This window comes from Aspergillus fischeri, genomic scaffold (assembly GCF_000149645.3).
Source record: "Aspergillus fischeri NRRL 181 1099437636249 genomic scaffold, whole genome shotgun sequence".
Lineage (NCBI taxonomy): Eukaryota > Fungi > Ascomycota > Eurotiomycetes > Eurotiales > Aspergillaceae > Aspergillus > Aspergillus fischeri.
The window spans coordinates 3,855,611-3,873,186 of record NW_001509770.1 but is presented as its reverse complement, the minus strand read 5'-3'; the positions used below and the strand labels follow the sequence as shown (position 1 = coordinate 3,873,186).

The 17,576-nt window shown below is 51.3% G+C and overlaps 6 protein-coding genes across 6 annotated transcripts; 3 read left to right on the top strand and 3 right to left on the bottom strand.

Moving 5' to 3' along the window:
• Positions 1-210: 210 nt before the first annotated feature.
• Positions 211-1,555, top strand: NFIA_020800 (uncharacterized protein; the record flags this gene model as incomplete). The annotated part of the gene is made up of 2 exons (XM_001265268.1): positions 211-244; positions 486-1,555. The coding sequence occupies 2 exons, from the start codon at positions 211-213 to the stop codon at positions 1,553-1,555; spliced, it is 1,104 nt and encodes a 367-aa protein (XP_001265269.1).
• A 287-nt stretch (positions 1,556-1,842) lies between these two features.
• Positions 1,843-3,588, bottom strand: NFIA_020790 (putative alpha/beta hydrolase; the record flags this gene model as incomplete). The annotated part of the gene is made up of 2 exons (XM_001265267.1): positions 1,843-3,264; positions 3,418-3,588. 2 exons carry the CDS (start codon positions 3,586-3,588, stop codon positions 1,843-1,845), a joined length of 1,593 nt encoding a protein of 530 aa, XP_001265268.1.
• A 740-nt stretch (positions 3,589-4,328) lies between these two features.
• Positions 4,329-5,732, top strand: NFIA_020780 (Spo7-like protein; the record flags this gene model as incomplete). Its single annotated transcript, XM_001265266.1, has 1 exon — positions 4,329-5,732. The coding sequence occupies one exon, from the start codon at positions 4,329-4,331 to the stop codon at positions 5,730-5,732; it is 1,404 nt and encodes a 467-aa protein (XP_001265267.1).
• A 404-nt stretch (positions 5,733-6,136) lies between these two features.
• On the bottom strand, positions 6,137-9,218 carry NFIA_020770 (MCM DNA helicase complex subunit MCM3; the record flags this gene model as incomplete). The annotated part of the gene is made up of 8 exons (XM_001265265.1): positions 6,137-6,173; positions 6,237-8,305; positions 8,373-8,636; positions 8,695-8,800; positions 8,859-8,905; positions 8,958-9,009; positions 9,069-9,099; positions 9,146-9,218. 8 exons carry the CDS (start codon positions 9,216-9,218, stop codon positions 6,137-6,139), a joined length of 2,679 nt encoding a protein of 892 aa, XP_001265266.1.
• Positions 9,219-9,662: 444 nt separating this feature from the next.
• Positions 9,663-13,550, bottom strand: NFIA_020760 (putative translation regulator (Cya5); the record flags this gene model as incomplete). Its single annotated transcript, XM_001265264.1, has 1 exon — positions 9,663-13,550. The coding sequence occupies one exon, from the start codon at positions 13,548-13,550 to the stop codon at positions 9,663-9,665; it is 3,888 nt and encodes a 1,295-aa protein (XP_001265265.1).
• A 517-nt stretch (positions 13,551-14,067) lies between these two features.
• NFIA_020750 (signal recognition particle subunit SRP68) lies at positions 14,068-16,034 on the top strand (the record flags this gene model as incomplete). The annotated part of the gene is made up of 3 exons (XM_001265263.1): positions 14,068-14,258; positions 14,333-15,472; positions 15,530-16,034. 3 exons carry the CDS (start codon positions 14,068-14,070, stop codon positions 16,032-16,034), a joined length of 1,836 nt encoding a protein of 611 aa, XP_001265264.1.
• Positions 16,035-17,576: the final 1,542 nt, after the last annotated feature.

Sequence of the window (17,576 nt, the reverse complement as noted above, 5' to 3'; positions counted from 1 at the left end):
TGTGATGTAATGGTACCCGAAAGATGCTGGAAATACCCGTACCGATACCGTAAACAGTAATTAGTGCCTGGGGCATCAATGGCATCAACATTACCCACCTATGTATGTATCAGCATCACATGCTTTTACTCCGCACTTTGTTGCTGTCAAAGGGAAGCTCCGATAACAACCCTGACAGTACTTTTAAGCTCCATTGCGTAGACTCTCATGATGTTGTGGCTTTCTTTCTCCGATCAGAATTCTGGTGATATGATGGATATACCCTTCTATCCCGTCCAAGTCATTCACTATCTTCCAATCTCATACTGAACCTTCTCTGCGTTAAGTCTTCATGTCAACCTCGTGCTCCACCTTGTTGACAGTACCTTTTTTGGCACTGGTTTCGTTACCTCTGGTCTTCTCGGCATATATCACCATCTGTCTCTCCATACTGACTCTGTTTTTACGACTTTTGGTCCTTTACGTTGAGCTATGCTTTGCTATAGTCTCAAACTACTTTGTGATTCCGACATCAAGCAAGTCTTCCTTGCTGAGTTTTGCCTCTGAACCGACCACCCCGGCCGCCTCTGCCACGCCCAAGAGGCGATCCATTGATCATGGCGTCACAGTGATATTGCCTCACACCAACAACCATCGCCAAATAGCGCCCTTTTCTCGGGGGCACACTCGTCCGGCGCCGGCTCGACGGCGAAATAGTTCGATTTCTTCAACCGGGCGCCCCGACGGCGACCACGCCCGGCCCGTCCGCAAGGAAGAGCTGCGCAGGAACGGAGTTACTACTCCTCCATCTGCTCTCCTGACTCTCCTCAGCGGAGACGAAGGCCGGGACTTCGAAGGCGTGGGCGGCTGGCGCTGCCCACCATCCGCAAGGTCGCAGGGCCATGTTTCCAGATCCGCATCGTCCTCCTCAAAGGACAGCTTAAGCGACGAGGCAGATGAGCGGGCCTGGCTCTCCATCAATGATCGTCTAGAGCTCCCCTCACAGCCCTTTCCTCTGCGGAACCACCCCGAAACAGCAGACATTCTGCCCTGGAGACACAGCCAGGCCGCCTCTCGTAGTCCCGATGGCCGCAGGCAGCGCCATCACCACCGATCAGCAACCACGTCCCTGATCCCCAGTCAAACTCGCCGAGCTCCTACTTCTCCGTCAGTATCTCGGTCAAACAGGTCAGAGTTCCATTTACCTGCCGGCTCTGGGGCCCGCTCCCGAGGTCTCTCTCCGCAGCCACAGTCTCAGGACGCATCGTCTCTTTCGACATATTCTGATTTCTTCCGTGCCATGGCCACTGCGCCACAGACACATTCTCAAATGCACCTATCAAGTTCATCTGAGGCCCCGGGGGGTTACTTTGCTTTTCGCCCGGGCAATGGAGCGAATAGCAGCGGGAGTGCAGTCTCAACGGGCACCACCACGCCAGTCGAGGATCGATCCAGCACAACGCTCCGTAATATGGGAAGATTCATGGCTCATTATCCTACAGGCGTGAGATATCGTAGACGAAGTGTATCGGGGGCCAATCTTGGATCGCAATTACCCAGTCCTTCTTTGAGTTGAGACCGGCCCTTTTGACTGATTGGTTATTGATTCTAAAATTTCAACAAAAGCGTCTTGGTAGTTTTGCATCTAGCGATTTGATTTCCAAAATGAATTGTGACGATTATGCATCTGCAACTCATGGGTTCTAGCGACTGAGGCCACTTCACCATATCTATGAACTTTACTCTAATAATACACTCCGTAAGTCCCCATCTTGACGCAGAATTGCAAAGTTTATCTACAAACAAGGAAATAATTACTGTAAGGGAAAAGGTATATCGCTCATAAACAGTGCATCTCTTGCGTCACGTCCGACTCCGAGCCCTTTCCCTTTGGCTCACCTCTTCCATTTCCTCCAATACCACCTTGTTGAATTCCTCCCATCCATCGAGGTATATATGATGACCCGACCCCTTGATAATTATCACCTTAGCTGAACCATTATCCGCCTCACGCTCTTCTGGTGAAGCATTCTGGAGCACCCGCCGTTTCTCCTCTTCGATCTTGGCCTTGGCTGCAAAGCCTCCCGCCGCATCCATCCAGTCGTGGTCCCCATACATGAAAACGACGGGAATACCGGTCTCGCGCTTAGCTGGGGTTGAAGAAGCCTGAGTTGCCAGGTCAGAAGGCGGTTGCAAAGGAGAGGGATCCGTGCCGTTCGCAGGCTCCCCGCTGGGGGCGGAAGGCTGAATGATCTGCCGTCCGACGTTCTGGATGCGCCGAATCAGAGGGCTACGGGCGAAAGCTCCCGGAGCCAGGATATATGCAAGAGCATACTCTCCACTACCGCGTTGACTAAAGATCGAATAGGAGTAGTCATGTAGAGCTTTCGCTTCGTTGGCGGGTAAATGGGAGAAGCGCCGAGAGGTCCAGCCAGATACGATGCGAGGCCCGAGAGGGCCAGCCCACCGTACCAGACTGAAGGGAGAGATGTTGGCTTCCCACAGGTAGGCAAACCATTTGGGAATGTTGCGGCGGGCCGGTCGGCTTTCCGGCGGTGCTGCTGTCGCCGCGTTACCGTAGCCTTTCAGCAGGACGTTGTTGTCGCCTTTCTGGGCTACTTCCGGGGGGACAGACAACGATGTCTGTGCGATAGTTTGCTGGTCCTGGGTGAACTCCTGGGCTAAGGTGGACTCGGATGGTTCGGGCATATCCGCAGAGACAGCATAAGGATCTTCGGGAATCCCCACCGGAGAGGCAAGGATCAGCTTGTTCAAACGACCTGGGTACTTCAGGGCATAAGCGACTCCCATATATCCTCCCATGCTGTGGCCAAGCAGCGTGAAGCGTTCGATCTTGCGCTTCACGCGCCATTCCTCCAGTGCATCAACGAACCAATCCTCCGCCTCCTTGATAGCATCCTCTCTGTTCTTAGCCTTGATGCGGAACGGTGGTCGGGTGCTGCGGCCCATGCCCAACATATCCAACGCGTGCAGTTGCCACCCCTTCAGCCGGCTTAGAGGTTCGAAATTCTTGTAGAAGAAGCCCAGCCCCGCACCATATCCGTGAAGCATGACCAAATGTTGGTCCACTTCCTCACCAACTCTCTCCACGGAAAACTCATTTAGAGCCCTGTCCTTACCGCTCAATTCAACCATGCTGGAGCGCCATCGTCTTGGTCCGTACGGATCGTCGGTGGAATGGGCCGATACTTCGCCTTGCTGGCTGAGATCGGCCGACTGCAGACTTTGAGCCACACCATCGCGTTGAGTGGTGGTCTTTCCGGTCTGCAGATGCGTAGGAGGTTCATGCTGGAGATAGGGCAAGAAAGAGAGGACTTTATGCTCTGCTGCCGCAGCTGGCAAACTAGCCCACTGGAACCAGATCTCAGTGACTCGTGCAACAACTTTGGTTATCATCTCCCGACTTCAGGAACCTACCCATTGATTGAAGCCTTCTCTGTAGCCTAGTGGAAACCACGAGGAGCGCACTGCAGCTGCGTTAGCCCCTCGGGCCGCATATGGCGTGCTCTCTTGCTGAGAGACATACGGACCATGGTGGGCTCGATCATGAAGGTCGTCCTTAGACGAATTGAGTGATTCCGATGTCATTGAGGACGTGTAGCGTAGGTGAATTGCGGGATGTGGCGAAGAAAGGAGACGGGGCGGTTCAAATGACGTCCAGGGTCGGGAGACCTGGGAAGAAAGTGAAGGAAGTCGCACGGCGGACAGCTTGTCGCGATGTAGTCCAGAGTGACAGAGACGGTATCCCTGTCACTCGCACAAAGGAGACAAGAAGAATATTTATAGGAAAGGGGCGCAGAGGTCATAAATCCGTCAGCAAATGGAAATAAGAAGGCCAGGTGGGCGTTTTGCAGCGGTCAGAAACGAAGCCAAAGACCGCTTATCCCCGAAGCTCAACAGGCAGCCGGAATGATAACGAAGTTGGAGGAACCAGGACTGTTTAGAGTTTCAACGAGGCTATAATTATTTTTAGGGTATCATAAGTCGTGGAAATGCGATGAGATGAGATTGATTGAATGGGGAAAAACGTTGAATTTGTTGCAGTAGATCGCTGAGGGACGTTGAGTGGAGACGATGATGACGATGATCCGGCTGATTTTCTTCTTCTCTTTTTCGTGGAGCTAGTGATACTGGAGCTGGATGAGCCGGAAACATTATTATTATCAACCTTATCGACTTACTTCTCTGGCTTCGTTTTCCAAATCTCATGCGATGAAACCGCGTCTGGCCGCAAAGGCCGTGCAGTCCCTCTAGAAGTCTACGATATCCTCTTCTACTTGCAAAGGGATCTTCTCCTGTTGATCCTTCTCCCCTCCCTCCACAGCGTCATGGCTGCACAAACCCGGAGCCTGGATCAGCTTGTCAAGGGTTCTCCAGCTCCTGGAAGTCTTCCAGAGTCCTTATCCAAACCTTCTGGTCAATTGAACACCCTTCAGCCGCCGTTTTCTCAAGATGCCCCGGATCCCTCCTCCCCGCCCCGTTCATCGACCCCGGATCTGCTCTCGACGTTGCCCTCGTCCCCTCCTCAAATCTACCTGAACCTTCTCATTCTCGAAAGTTCGCTGCGAGCTCAGTATCTGGCGCTGCGGGAACGCCGACGACAGAATACCTTTTTCCTGCTCCTGCTGGCTGCCTGGATTGCCTACTTTGCTTACGCGCTCTTCCTTCGTCCGCGGGAAGATGGCAGCGGGGTGGGCGGCTCCATTTACTGGATGGTCGAAATGGGGGAAAAGGTCGCGCTTCTAGGAGGAATTGTCACTGCGTTGTTAGTCTGGGGAACAGGACAGTGGGAACGGGGAGTGCGATGGCCACGGCGCTGGCTCGCCGTCGCCAACCGCGGCCTACGCACCATGAACACCAAGATCGTCATCATCCGGGGCCCCTGGTGGCAGGAACTGCTGTCCTACCTTTCTTTTCTCTTCCCATTCACCTCTCCTTTCTTCCCTGCTCCAACCGGGAATTTCCACTACATCGAGCGCCCGTCGTCGGACAAGCGTGGTGGTCGGCAGCACTACCAGCAGTATTACAACAACGTCGCCAGCGAATCGGGCCTCGTGGAGGAAGATCTCAGCCCCGGAGGTGATTACATCCGTCTTCTTCTTCTCCCCAAATCCTTCTCGCCCGAATTCCGCGAGAACTGGGATGATTACCGAACCGAGTTCTGGGAAAAGGAGAACGAGCGACGCGCTCAGCTGCGCGAGAAGTTGCGCCAGAAGGAGCGCCAACTCGCTCAACAAGAAGGTGGCTGGTTCTGGTGGCTCGGGCTCGGGTTAGGCTGGAAGGCCTCACAACGCCGACGACTCGTCGCCGCAACCATCAAGTCCAGCGACGGAGACAAACATCGTCATCACCACCATCAACACTCCAGCATCTCCAAACACGCCCACGACCTCAAATCCCCCACGCGACGTGGCGCGCGTTCAGAGTCCCATTCCCGCACCCCATCCCGTAGTACGACGCCAGTGGACATCGATGATCGTCCGCCGTCTCGCTCTTCCGCCAGCAGCCGTCCTCGCCGGGGAAGCACAACCCCGTCTTCCACTGCTTCGGAACAGAGCATGCAGCTACGGAAAAAGAAGGGCACGAAATCACTTTCTCGCGGGCTGTCGCCTTTGACCCAAGCGCAGATCAGGGAGGGCATCTATAGTACGCCGTCGCTCTCGTCCGACGATTCGTTCCTGGGCGAGAGTCGCGAGGGCACACAGTCGCGCGAAGCTAGTCCCTCGGTGTAGTTTGGAAGCATTCCTTTTCATCATATACCCTAATTAGAACCATCGCATGCATTGTATGGATTTTTGTGTCGATGTATCTACAAACGGATTCTCAGATCCTCGTCAATATATGGATTTGTTCTCCACCGTGCCTATAGGGCTGTAAAGTGACTGAACGATCTTCCAATGTACATCTGCTCAAACTCAATTCCAATGAGCATGGAACGGTATGCCAGGGGCTATGCATAGAAAGACTTTATTTTCAAAAAAGGACAGACTATTGTGTCACTTGCATGCAAAAAAGTCGAAGAAAAAACTCCGATACGCCATACTGAGTCTCCGGCGCGATTCAATATATTGGACTGAAAACCCGTCAACCCTACCCGAAACACTATTCTACCACTAGTATGCAATAATCATTGGATCTAAATCCTGTAAACTGTCTCATCGTCTTCGAGGAACCTGTGTGCAAAAGAATGTTAGTCAGGCTTGACGATCATGCTAAATACCTGTCGGATGACTTACATCAACTCGTTTCTTTCGTTCATGGCTTTCAGTGCCTCAATTGCCTCTGCTCGCTGGAAGACATGGCCTGCTCCGAGCGAGGGAGATTCCCGCACAGCGGTGTTAACTGCTCCAATGAGCTCCTCAACATCGGCGGTGTCGCCGTGAGTGAAGAGCCGTGTGCCCATGAGTGGGCCTAGAGCCTGACGGAACACGGTCAAGCGCGCAGGTTGGATTGGCTGGGACGAAGTAGTAGACCTCATGGCATTCTGTGACTGTGAATCATCGGTCTGAGACTGGATGAGCTGCGACGCCGGTTGCGAAGAAGCAACGGACATCCGAGATTGGCTATCTGTCTGCGTCTGCGTACGGTTTGTCTGGCTTGAACGTAGTCGCTGGCCTCGAGGGCTAGCAGAATACAAACCGTCCCCGTCTTCCGACACGACGTCTCCGTCAGCATCCATCTCGTCCTCGTTCGTGGACCGCGTAGCTGCTGAACGTGTTCGCATTGTTCCAACTCGCCGGCTCGACCGTGGCGTGGCGGTTGTATTCGCGGGAGTATTGTCATCGTCGGAGTCAGATTCGCTCGATTCAGAGTCTTCGTCGAACGTCGTGACCTTTCTCCTCTTGCGGCGTTCATCCTCAAGAACTTCCTTAAACATAGCGAAGCGCAGAATAGATTCGGCAACTTTCGCATCTCGCTCCTCGACTCGGTTCGATAGGCGAGCCTTCGCGTGCGCGGTGGACAAACGAATCAATGTCTCCAGCGTACGCGCGGTTATAGGGGACGTTCGACGCTGGTTGCCCGACAGCTCGTCATTTCTCAAAGCCGAGTATGTCGCAACAATATGATCGGCAGCGCCCTTTGTCAGGACCGGCTTAATTCTCGATTTAGAGTATTGAATGTACTTCTTGATGAAGGAAATACTCAGAATTTCAATGCCCTTGCCCTTGCGACTCGAATTGGCCATTCCGGCATGGAGCATAACATTGAACTTTTCGTACACCTCCGTCGGCTGGTTGGAATCCTGGTTATCTTCGAGCCCAACACCCAAGGTTTGATTGAGGTCTTCCCGAACCGGGGCACCTTCCTCGGTTCCAGGTTGACGGTAACGGTGCATGCGCAAGACGTGTTCCGAAACCATTCTGTCCCTGGCATCTTCAATATCGTCCGTCACAACAAAAAGCAAATCGAAACGTGAGAGAAGTGAATCAGGAAGGGCGATGTTCTTGTGAGGGTCTTTGTGAGGGTCATATTGTCCGTAGATAGGATTAGCGGCTGCCAAAACACTGCAACGAGCGTTCAAGCTTGTGTGAATGCCAGCTTTGGCAATGGTGACCGTCTGCTGTTCCATTACCTCGTGAATAGCCACTCGATCCACATCACTCATTTTGTCGAACTCATCAATACAGACAACACCGCGGTCACCCAGGACCATCGCACCGGCCTCCAAACGACGCTCCCCAGTCTCCTTATCAGAGGTGACAGCGGCTGTCAGACCGACTCCCGAAGAGCCCCGACCTGTGGTTGCAATTGCGAGAGGTGCTGTATTTAAGACGAAACGAAGGAGTTGCGATTTGGCGGTCGAGGGATCACCGACCATGAGGATGTTGATGTCACCACGCAAATGCGTGCCGTTGTCGAGATTCTTCTCCATTCCACCCAAGAGCATCAGCAAGATCGCTTTCTTGATATAATCGTGTCCGTATATGCTAGGTGCAAGGGAGTTTGACAGCAACTCAAATACGTTCTTCTTCTTGGCGACTTTGTTGATGTTTCGAATGTCGGTGTCCGTGATAGTAGCTTGCGCAATGCCTCCACCAGACTTTGAAGACAGTTGAATGATATTGTTGGCCATAACGACCGTGCGAAAAGTCGAAGACCCAGAGCTGGCATTTCGATTTCCCAGAGAGCGGTAAATTCCCACCAGCTGAATCCGGTCTCCAGGTTTGGCACTGTCTACCAGATCATCGTCCAAGATCACGTCGACACTCCGAGGAAGCTGGCCTGCAGGCGCTCTCTCAGGCATTTCTTGGATGGAAATGGTTTGGTGATCCAGGTATGTCGAGTATCCGTATTCTGTGATTAACTAGAAAGACGAAAACGGAGTTATCAGCGATACCAGTCCAGTACAGGCTCTTCCTTCGATCGCATACCGGATTCTTCTCATCATCTTCTTGGGGATAGACATTCATGTTGGTAATTCCGGTAGTTGTCATTGTTTGATCTCTATACCGCCTCGCAACGAACCGGTCTTTCCGCTCGTTGTAGTGCACACTTTGGATGACTTTTGGGCGAACCAGAGAGCATTTTGTGACAATACCCTCGAGAGAGATCATTCGGTTCAAGTGAGAAGATCCCAGAGTTCTGGGGTTGCAAGAGAATTCTCCGAAAGCACCAACGTAGGCACAGTAGTAATTCTGAATTTTATCAGCAAAGATTCCGCATGACCAGAAATCTTCATTAGATTGTGCATACCACATCGTCGGCTGTTTCCCTTGAAGGTCGGTTCGGCAATGTCTTGATAACCTCCTTCAAAGCCCTGTCGAAAGCCAGAGAGTAATCGAACGGGGAGGTAAGAAGGCTAGAGAAAGTATCAGCCCACCATGATCCTAGCAATACTGCAACCGTGCTGGACTCACCCATCTGCCAATTCGCGGTTGTGAGCTCTGATCTCATCGATGCTGACCTGTGTGCCTATTAGTTTTTCGCGCCAACCTTGTAACGTATATATAGCATACTGTCAAGCGACGCAGGCCTCGGTTCAGCATCAGCACAATATCGGCTCGGTAGCTGTTCGCTCGTCAGAACCATCATGTCTTAGCAAGGGAGGGTACTTGTGAATCACAGACCTCCGCGCGCGGGCATCGCCTGTTAGGACCTCTAAGTCAGAAATTTACTTCACGAAGCATGTATGTTGAAGACTTACTTGGATCGAGAAATTCGACTGCAGCTCTCACTCGATCTTGACCGGCCTCATCGCGGAGTTGTACCCCATCCATGACGAAGGATGTCCACGACTTGTGTATTTATGTGACAGAGGTAATCAATTAGGTGATCGAAGTCTTAAAGTAACGAGTTTTATTTCGCCGGCCTTCAGCTCAGTCTCATACAAGGACGATAATGGGGATGTTCAATTTGTTCCTTGAATGGTTGTTAGCGGAGGGATCTTTCTTCAAGAAACACGACACCCAAATCGGGCATAATTGGAACGCGTCCTTTCAACATTGACGCGTTCGCGGAATGGTCGCTTAATGACTCAACAAAAGTATAAGGTCACGTGATGGTTTCCTGGGTAGCAGATATGATTACAGTCATTCATTATCAGAAGCCACCCATTTTATACAAATGTCCTAAAAAAGTCGATATATATGTCTATAGGTAGTAATATACAATCATAGGTTCTGATATACAAGATTGACCAAAACAGGATAAGTGAAAAGAAACTATCCATCCTGCGCCATACGGCTGTTGTGCTGCTCCTGCTCTGGCTGGCCTCGATGCTTGGTAGGCGGTTCTTGTTGCTGTCGCCCGTCTGCTGATTCGGGCGCATCTTCGTCTGGGTTTGCCAAATCGTCCATCAAGGCAGACATGTCTGTTTCATCGCCTTCATCCGCTGAAGCGCGGTGTTCATTGTCCAGCAATGCTTCGCTCGCCTCTAGCAGAGCGCGTCTGGATCCAAGGAGCGCTTCTGCCTCGATATCGAACTGATCCTGCGGATCTATGCTCTTAGCGTTACGCGCGGACACGTCTTCAGGGAATAATTCCGTCTCGACAGCGGGAGCGTTTGTGGCATCAGGTGCTTCGTCGTGGATCACACCTGGCTGGGGCCGCGCGCTGGCCGAAGCATTTTCCTCTTGGTCTGCTTCCATCGCTGACTGCTCAACAGCTGTTGGAGACCTCGGTTTGCCACCAACACCAAGGATGCCACCGGTCCACACAAAATGATCACGATCTCCAGAGTCTCCCTTCTTGTCACCTTGCTCCTGACGACGCCGAAGTAACACACCTTGGAACTTCTCACGAAGGTACGGCATGTCCGCAATGGCTGCAATAGTTTTAGGCGCAACTTTGAAGAGAGTTCCGACCTCCAATCCTCCGTCAAAGATACTCCTCTCCCGGAACGCTTGTAATGCGGACGCCAGATAGACCATCGAGACATATGTAGGTTGCATGAAGTCAGGCTGAATTTTGCTCCAGTAGCGTCGAGATTCTTTGCCGAGCATGTTAGGAGGTTTCGCACGTCTCGGGTTCTCCATAACATCAATGGTCGAAGGTACGCCAGGTGGTTTCACTCCATAACCCCGGCGAAGATTATTCCATCCAGGAAAGTTAGGCATGAACTTGCGCTCAAAGACAGTGAACGCCTCAACCTGGTCAGAAGGCTTGTCGGAAGAAGCCATCATCTGCACGTATGTAGACCAATTGAAAGTTGTCAGAGGAAATCCTGCTTTCTGTACTTCTGCTACGACTTGAGGTATCTTCCAGGTCTCGTTCCGGTACGCCAATGATCGCATGTACAGGGAGAGGGGTCGCGACAGCAGGAATCGACATGCCGGCAAGATTGACGGCGGCTTTAAAGCAAATATGTCCGGCTTGTCCGAGCTCAGAAGAACATTCTTGTGGGAGTTGACAGGGCTTGGTATTGGATAATCGGGTTGCTCAGTCTCTTCAGCGCGTAGCAAGCGATCGGCCAGCCATTCATCCAGGTCAGGCTGAGTAGCCATCTTGACGACACGGGGGAACGTAATTTGCCAACACTCTTCAACCTTTTTATACTGCTCTGACTTCAAATAAGTAAGCATCAGTGCAGAAACGAGACGAAGGGGCGCCACATCATAGGCGGGCCGTTCAGAAGTGGAGGATTTTCTGTCGCGGAGGAATTGATCGAAGAGTTCTTTGACCCTGTGGAAAACTCCCCGAGTGCCATATGCCGTGATGAGGTATTCATAGTACATAGCAGGGAAGGCTTGGGTGATTGGTAGTCTGCCCGCGCCGGGCAATGGTTCTTTTGACGCCATATTGGTTTTGTCGAAATCGGCGATTGTTTCGGCAAGGAATCTTTCCGCGTTCTCTAACCGAACGTTGGCACCACTGACTGCCCGTCCACCAGTTTTGATAAGTTCCAAATCACGTTGCAGCTGATTTCTGAGAACTAGAAGCCGCGAAGTGAATCCAGGACGCTTGAAACGTTCTTTGATCTCGCGAAAAATGATGTGAACCATGTCTCGGTTCCGCTCTTTCACATAGCCATACAAGATGATGGCATAGTGAAATTCTGTGGCGTACATGTGATTGCTTCGATGAAGCGTTCTGAGAATTCGGCGCGCGGGATCGGTCTGCCCTCGCAGCACCAAACTGAGCATGAGAGCCGCATATGTCATGGCGTCAGGTTGCACTCCAGCAGAATCCATGCGGGAACGTATTCTTGAAATAGACTCCAAGTCCATGCGAAATGCATAGTTCCAAAGCAGCACATTCCACATCCTCACTCGAGACCCTTTGACATCCAGACCAAGGCAGGTCTCAGCAACACTCTCAGCTTTTTCAAGCTCCCGATTGTTACAATAGGCTTCAACGATTGTATCAAGTAATGGCGTAGTGATCCGCACAGGGCTTCTCTTCGCTAATTCGAGCAACTGACGGACAGTGTCTATATCCCCTCTGTTTGCACAGAGTCCCATCAACGCTCCGAAAGTATGAGAGTTAGGCTGGACACCCTCCTCAAGCATTTTGTCAAAGGTAGCGAAGGCTCCTGCGAAGTCATCTGCATTGGCATACGCAGTGAGGAGGATGTTCCAACACACAGTGTTCTGCGTCAGACCGAATTCCTTTGATACTCTCTCGAATTGGCGACGCGTCGCCGTCACATCGCCAACCCTGGCATGGACGTAAAGGAGCGGAGTCAAAAGCCTTCGGCTCGAGGGCTTCCCGTGATGCATCACAAGCTGTTCAAAAACGCTGTCGGTATTTTCCACATCTCCGGCTCTTGAAAACACAATGAGCGCGTTTTTGTATGCGTCAATGGATGGCTGGCCGTGGAAACGGGCATATTCACCCAGGAAATAATGTATCCCAGTTGTGATTTCGAAATGAGCCAGACACCGCAAAAAAGCGCCCAGAAGATCTGCTGGAGGCACTTCCTGTTCCATCTGCCAGCGAAGATTACGGTACACCACAATTGACTTCGTGAATGTAGAGCGAACGTCGGAGGACTGGAGAGTCCGAATCAGGCGGAAATAATGCTGCGCGGTGAGAAACCCCAGTAGATTGTACTCCTTCAATAGAAGAAGGAAATTTTCTGTCGATACGTCCGCCGCGACTCGGGAATTTGAAAAAGCATAGTCCAGGAGAAAGTGGACAAGACCACTCCAGGACATCGAGGTCTCCTGACTCCTCAATACCTTAGCGAGATCGAAAAGCTTCGTCGGAAGGTTAGAGTCATCCAGCTCAGAAGCGACTGCACGCAGCAACGCCTTCTCCGAGGATGGCGGCCGCGCATTCCAAAACTTCTCAGCAGAGTCCCAATTTGCTTTATTGACAAAATGCGAAAAAGCGAGGGCCCAACAAAGAACATCGCCGCCCCCGCCTTTCGCGTCTTTGGAAACTCTGTGTATCTCATCAGGCTTCCCGACAGCCAAGTAAGACTTTGCCAAGTGCAGATAATCTTCGGCGGAACGGTCACGAGGATAGATTCTCCGAAACACCCACTGAGCCCGTAGATTGTTGCGCAACAGTGTCGACCTACTCAAGTGAGCCAAGAAAGCCGGACTCACATCTTTCGGTCGGCGAGCTGTCTCATAAAGGTCCCACGCCCTGTCATAGTCTCCATAGATACCCGGTTTACTTTCATTGAGAATTGACCGAAGCTCTTCCTTGGCTCGAATTCGTTCGAGTTGATTCGCCCTCCTTGTATCAAGATCCACCACAGGTTTATCTGGAACGACGGGCTTGTAGAGGCTCGCAGCCACCGATGTGTAAGCCCTGGTGAGAGCAGGTATCAGCTTCTTCTTGCGTCGTAGGGCAAGTCTCCGGGGCGGGCGTAACAAGAGCGATGCAGCAAATTCCTGGGTACGTGGAGGATACAGGAAATCGAGAACAGGGGTCCATGGATCGGCAGTTGCTTGCCTCGCCTTCCAAGAGACGGAGATTATCGAATCCTGGTGGTCTGATGTTTTGGAGGCCGAGTGTGGCAGATGTGCAGCCTCCGCAGTTGTGCCATTGCTCTGCGCGAAATGAGGATACCAAGATCTTCGACTCCGAAGTGCCCCTTTGGAATCCCGGAAGAAACGCCGACCTGCGTTCTCAAGGCATCCGGCAGCCCGTTCCAGCATTACCCTGAAAAGTCGCGGTGCCAAACCCTGAAATCACCGATTTTCAACTGAAGAGCGTAACATATCTGAATCAAGCCCTTCAAGAAGCCGAGAGAACGACAAGCCAGCCGATGTGTCGAGTCTTCGCAAAGCTCCCAGCTGAACGATCGTATCGAGAATGATTGAACGATGCAGGAAGGTCACGAAATTACCACCGACGAGGCCACGGAACCAGAAAAAAGAGAAAGGGCAATTCTTTATCGGTAATTCAATCAATTCTGTTGTATCAAGATGCAGGTTTAGAGTATTCTGTGAGTGATATGATGTGATGCTTGCAGCAGACGAAATTTTGACGGGTCGGGCATATGAGCTTGGACGATGCAGCAAAAGAAGTTCCCGCAAAATGAGCCGGGCATTCGTTTGGCCGAGATCTGACCACGCCCGCTTACCCACCCGCACTTTGGACTATCCACATCGATTCCAAGCGACCACGATTCCCGACCACCTCTGTCTGTGTGGTGGCCTGCTTTCAGTGAATATGGAAATTACGGATTTCGTTTTCAAACAGAGAGAGGACGTCCTCCTCGCCGGAGACTACAACGCTTACCGGGCGCACACAACACGCAGGTTGCACAAACTCCGCAAGAAGCTCGGCCAGACTACTCCTAAAGGTCGTAAATATACTGCCAAACCTCCCGTCACTGCAGAGGATATTAGCAGCAATGTGGCGTATGTGTCCTCCAATATGCTCGGGTGTGGCTAAAGAAATAATGCTGAAACATACTGACGGATCTGTCCCCAAGATATGTACATGTCCTTCTTCTCAGCTCTGAGCGAGCTTGGGCACAAGCAATGCACATGAAATCCACGCATTCAGCCGACCCCTCAGCGAAAGGAATTGCAGGTTCGGCCAGGCGTCATATTGTGTCTCGTTTGAATAAGGCATCCGGCTACTCTCAGCAATTGGTCCTTCTGTTAGAGGATCAAGCAACTTCCGGTGCTACTGATACCGACATCCTTGAAGCCCGTGCTTACCTTGCTTCACTTCTGGGCGCCCTATACTTGGAGAAGCGGAAATGGGAACAATGCATTCAGAGCTATGCTGTCTCAAGGATTATCTATACGACACTTAGCCGAGAGGACAGAAAAGATGCATTCCGGGATCTTCTCACTGGCACTATTGATCCCAGTATCAGATACGCAGCCTATCAGATGAAGCTTCCCCGATCAAGGCCTCTGTCCTCTTTAGCGATCCAGTACTTCCCATCCGATGCAAACATCCGGTCGGAAGTGGAAAGAGTGGATCCCGATTGTCTCAAGGAGGATATTGCAGGGACGAGAAAGACTGCCGACGGAGAGATCCAGCAGCTACCTGAGAGTATCACTTGGAGGTCGCGGACTGTTACTCTGGAAGATGCCGCAATCTCGCAGGCTCTTGCTTCTGCAGCTGCGGCAGAATCGCGTCTCAAGTCTTGGCTTGCGGATGTGGAAGGGAAGTCGGCTTCGTCAAAAGACAAAGCTGCCGCCTATGACAGTGTTATCATTGCCAGCCAGGACGCAGTCGACGCTACTAAGACTGCCATCGATGATTTAGCTAATGAAGGGGTGGAGCCTAGCGATAAGAGAATGCAAAGCTTGCAAATCACTCGTACCGCGGTCAACTATGCCTTGGTGGGATGGAGAATCGGACGTAACCGGGTTCTGTGCGGTGCTAACGACGGCATGACCTTTGAAACTGACAAAGCCGAGGGCCTCAAGAGGGGAAAGGGCGCAATTCGGGAGGAGTCGACTGGGAAGAAGTTGACAAGGCTACGCGAAAAGGTTGTGCTATATGACTCTATTTTGCAGAGCATCGAGTTCATCCTGGAGTTACCTGGTGTTGCTGCGGACTCCACCTTTGTGCAAGAGCTGGAAGCCAAACGCTGCTACTTCCGTGCTTTGAGGTATGAATATCGAGTTTCGCTGGCCGTTACAATTCATGCTAATTGACTATGCCACAGATGTTTGTCTATTGCGCAGTCTCATTGCTACCTTGGAAACTCGAAGAACGCTCTTGCACTCTACTCGCAAGCGATGCAGCTCACCACTCAATCGACAGTGTCTGACCAGTCATCGCAACTGTCAAACGAGCCATTAAGGCTGGATGTCTCGCACAGCCAGGTTCAAGCTCTCGGGTCGATTTTGCAAGGTCTTGTCGCACAGTACCGGGGTCTCGTCACCTTGGAGAAGATGGCAGCCGAAGGTCCTCAGACAGGAAACCAGCGCCCGGTGATAGAACGCCTGCACGAGTTTTCCGGTGATAATGTGGATTTGAGTAACCTCGTCCCCTATCCGCCTAAAATGCAGCCCATTCCGGTCAAGCCACTGTTCCTCGATGTGGCATGGAATTACATCGACTATCCTCGAGAAGGTGCACACGCTCAAGAAGAGGCCCAACTCCCCATGGAAACAGGAACAGAGGAGAAGAAGGGAGGACGACGTGGCTGGTTTGGGTTTGGGCGCTGATATAAGGGCGAACCTGCTGCATATCATTGTTTTCTTTGGCACTTGATCACCGGTGCTCAAGAGAATACCTGCATATTATTTGCGCAGTCATCACTGCTATGAGAGTATTTGAAATGAAGGGAACCCATGCAGCGACCAATGCTGAGATGAGATGCTATCATGGAAGTCGAAAAGATCTGGCGTATGAAGTAACGATGTTACTTTTAACACTTCGCTTTTGCATTATTGCCCAGGAGAATTACAGGAGAACCCTGAGGTTCTAGGCTGGTGCCTTAGGTGTCTTTTAGAGTAGTCCCATATAAAAGAGAAGCGATCCGATGGACACGTGCCCCGGAAGCGTAACAGCCGAATCAGCTGTCAAATACCAATAAACTAGGCACCTGGTGACAAGATGACTCGAATACAGTCCCCGAATACTCCTTCTGCAAGGGCCTAGAAGTGGCTTACACTGGACCAATCTCATTGCTATCGCATGATTGTCGATTGGACGAAACTCCTGGCTGTACTACCCCGACTAAATAAATATGGTAAGCTTCTACGGGAAGCCTTGCGCCTGATTTAAGGGTGATTTTTATTGGACTTAGGTCAGCACGTTCCGGTAGATAAGTTAACTTATTTGTTGATCTGTGTCATAAAATACTTACTGTTGGATGTTCGTCAAGCCAATCTACGTTCATGGAAGTTTTGAACAATGGTTAGGCTTCTTGAACAGCCTTGCCTTCGTCAAGTCTATTGATCTCCAGTTACTATCTACGTAGATAAGCTTTGCTAGTTTGAGGTGGATTTCAATGCAACTTAATTGTACTGTTATTATCAACTTACTATGGGTATCTGGGGCACGCGCTCTAGCCCGTTATGTCAACTCAAAGGGCGCTGAAGGCCCATCCCATTTCAAGACAGCGAGATCCTCCCTACCAAACTTGCGATGTGAACATACATGTGAAGTTGCAAAGAGCGAACAAGCAGGGCATACTTAGTGTTACCGGACCTCCGCATTTCATATGTCTACATTTAGCTTATTTCAGTAGTCGTCGCAGTACCTCCGTACCATGTACAGATATTCAAATTTAATACCTATGCGCCGCGCCAGTATTGGTCTGATGGGTATGGTACTATTGGTTCCCTTAAAAACCCATCGTCTTGGCGTGATACGCCAACGGAATGGGGACTTTGGTCTTCCGGTCACACAGACATCGTATTTTATGATTGGTTTGCGGATCATTTACAGTCTCAGGGGTAAAGCAAAAAAAAGTAAAATGACAAAGCACGGTGGTTTGGATCCTGACGCCCTGCCCTCTCTTTGGACGCGACCTTTTATCAACGAGGATGATGATCCATACGACGTACTCCGTTAGGTCCTTTCCGTAATTTGGATATTTTCAATCCCTTCTAGGTAGCCTACTCCGTACCAAGATATCGTACTCGTTCAAAGGAAACTGCATATCTGGTCGCTTAGGCCTCGCCGTACCGGGAACCGTCCTATCCGCGGCGTCTAATTTCCCTAGCATAAAAGAAATTGGGATTCTTTTCCCCCTCCCGCGG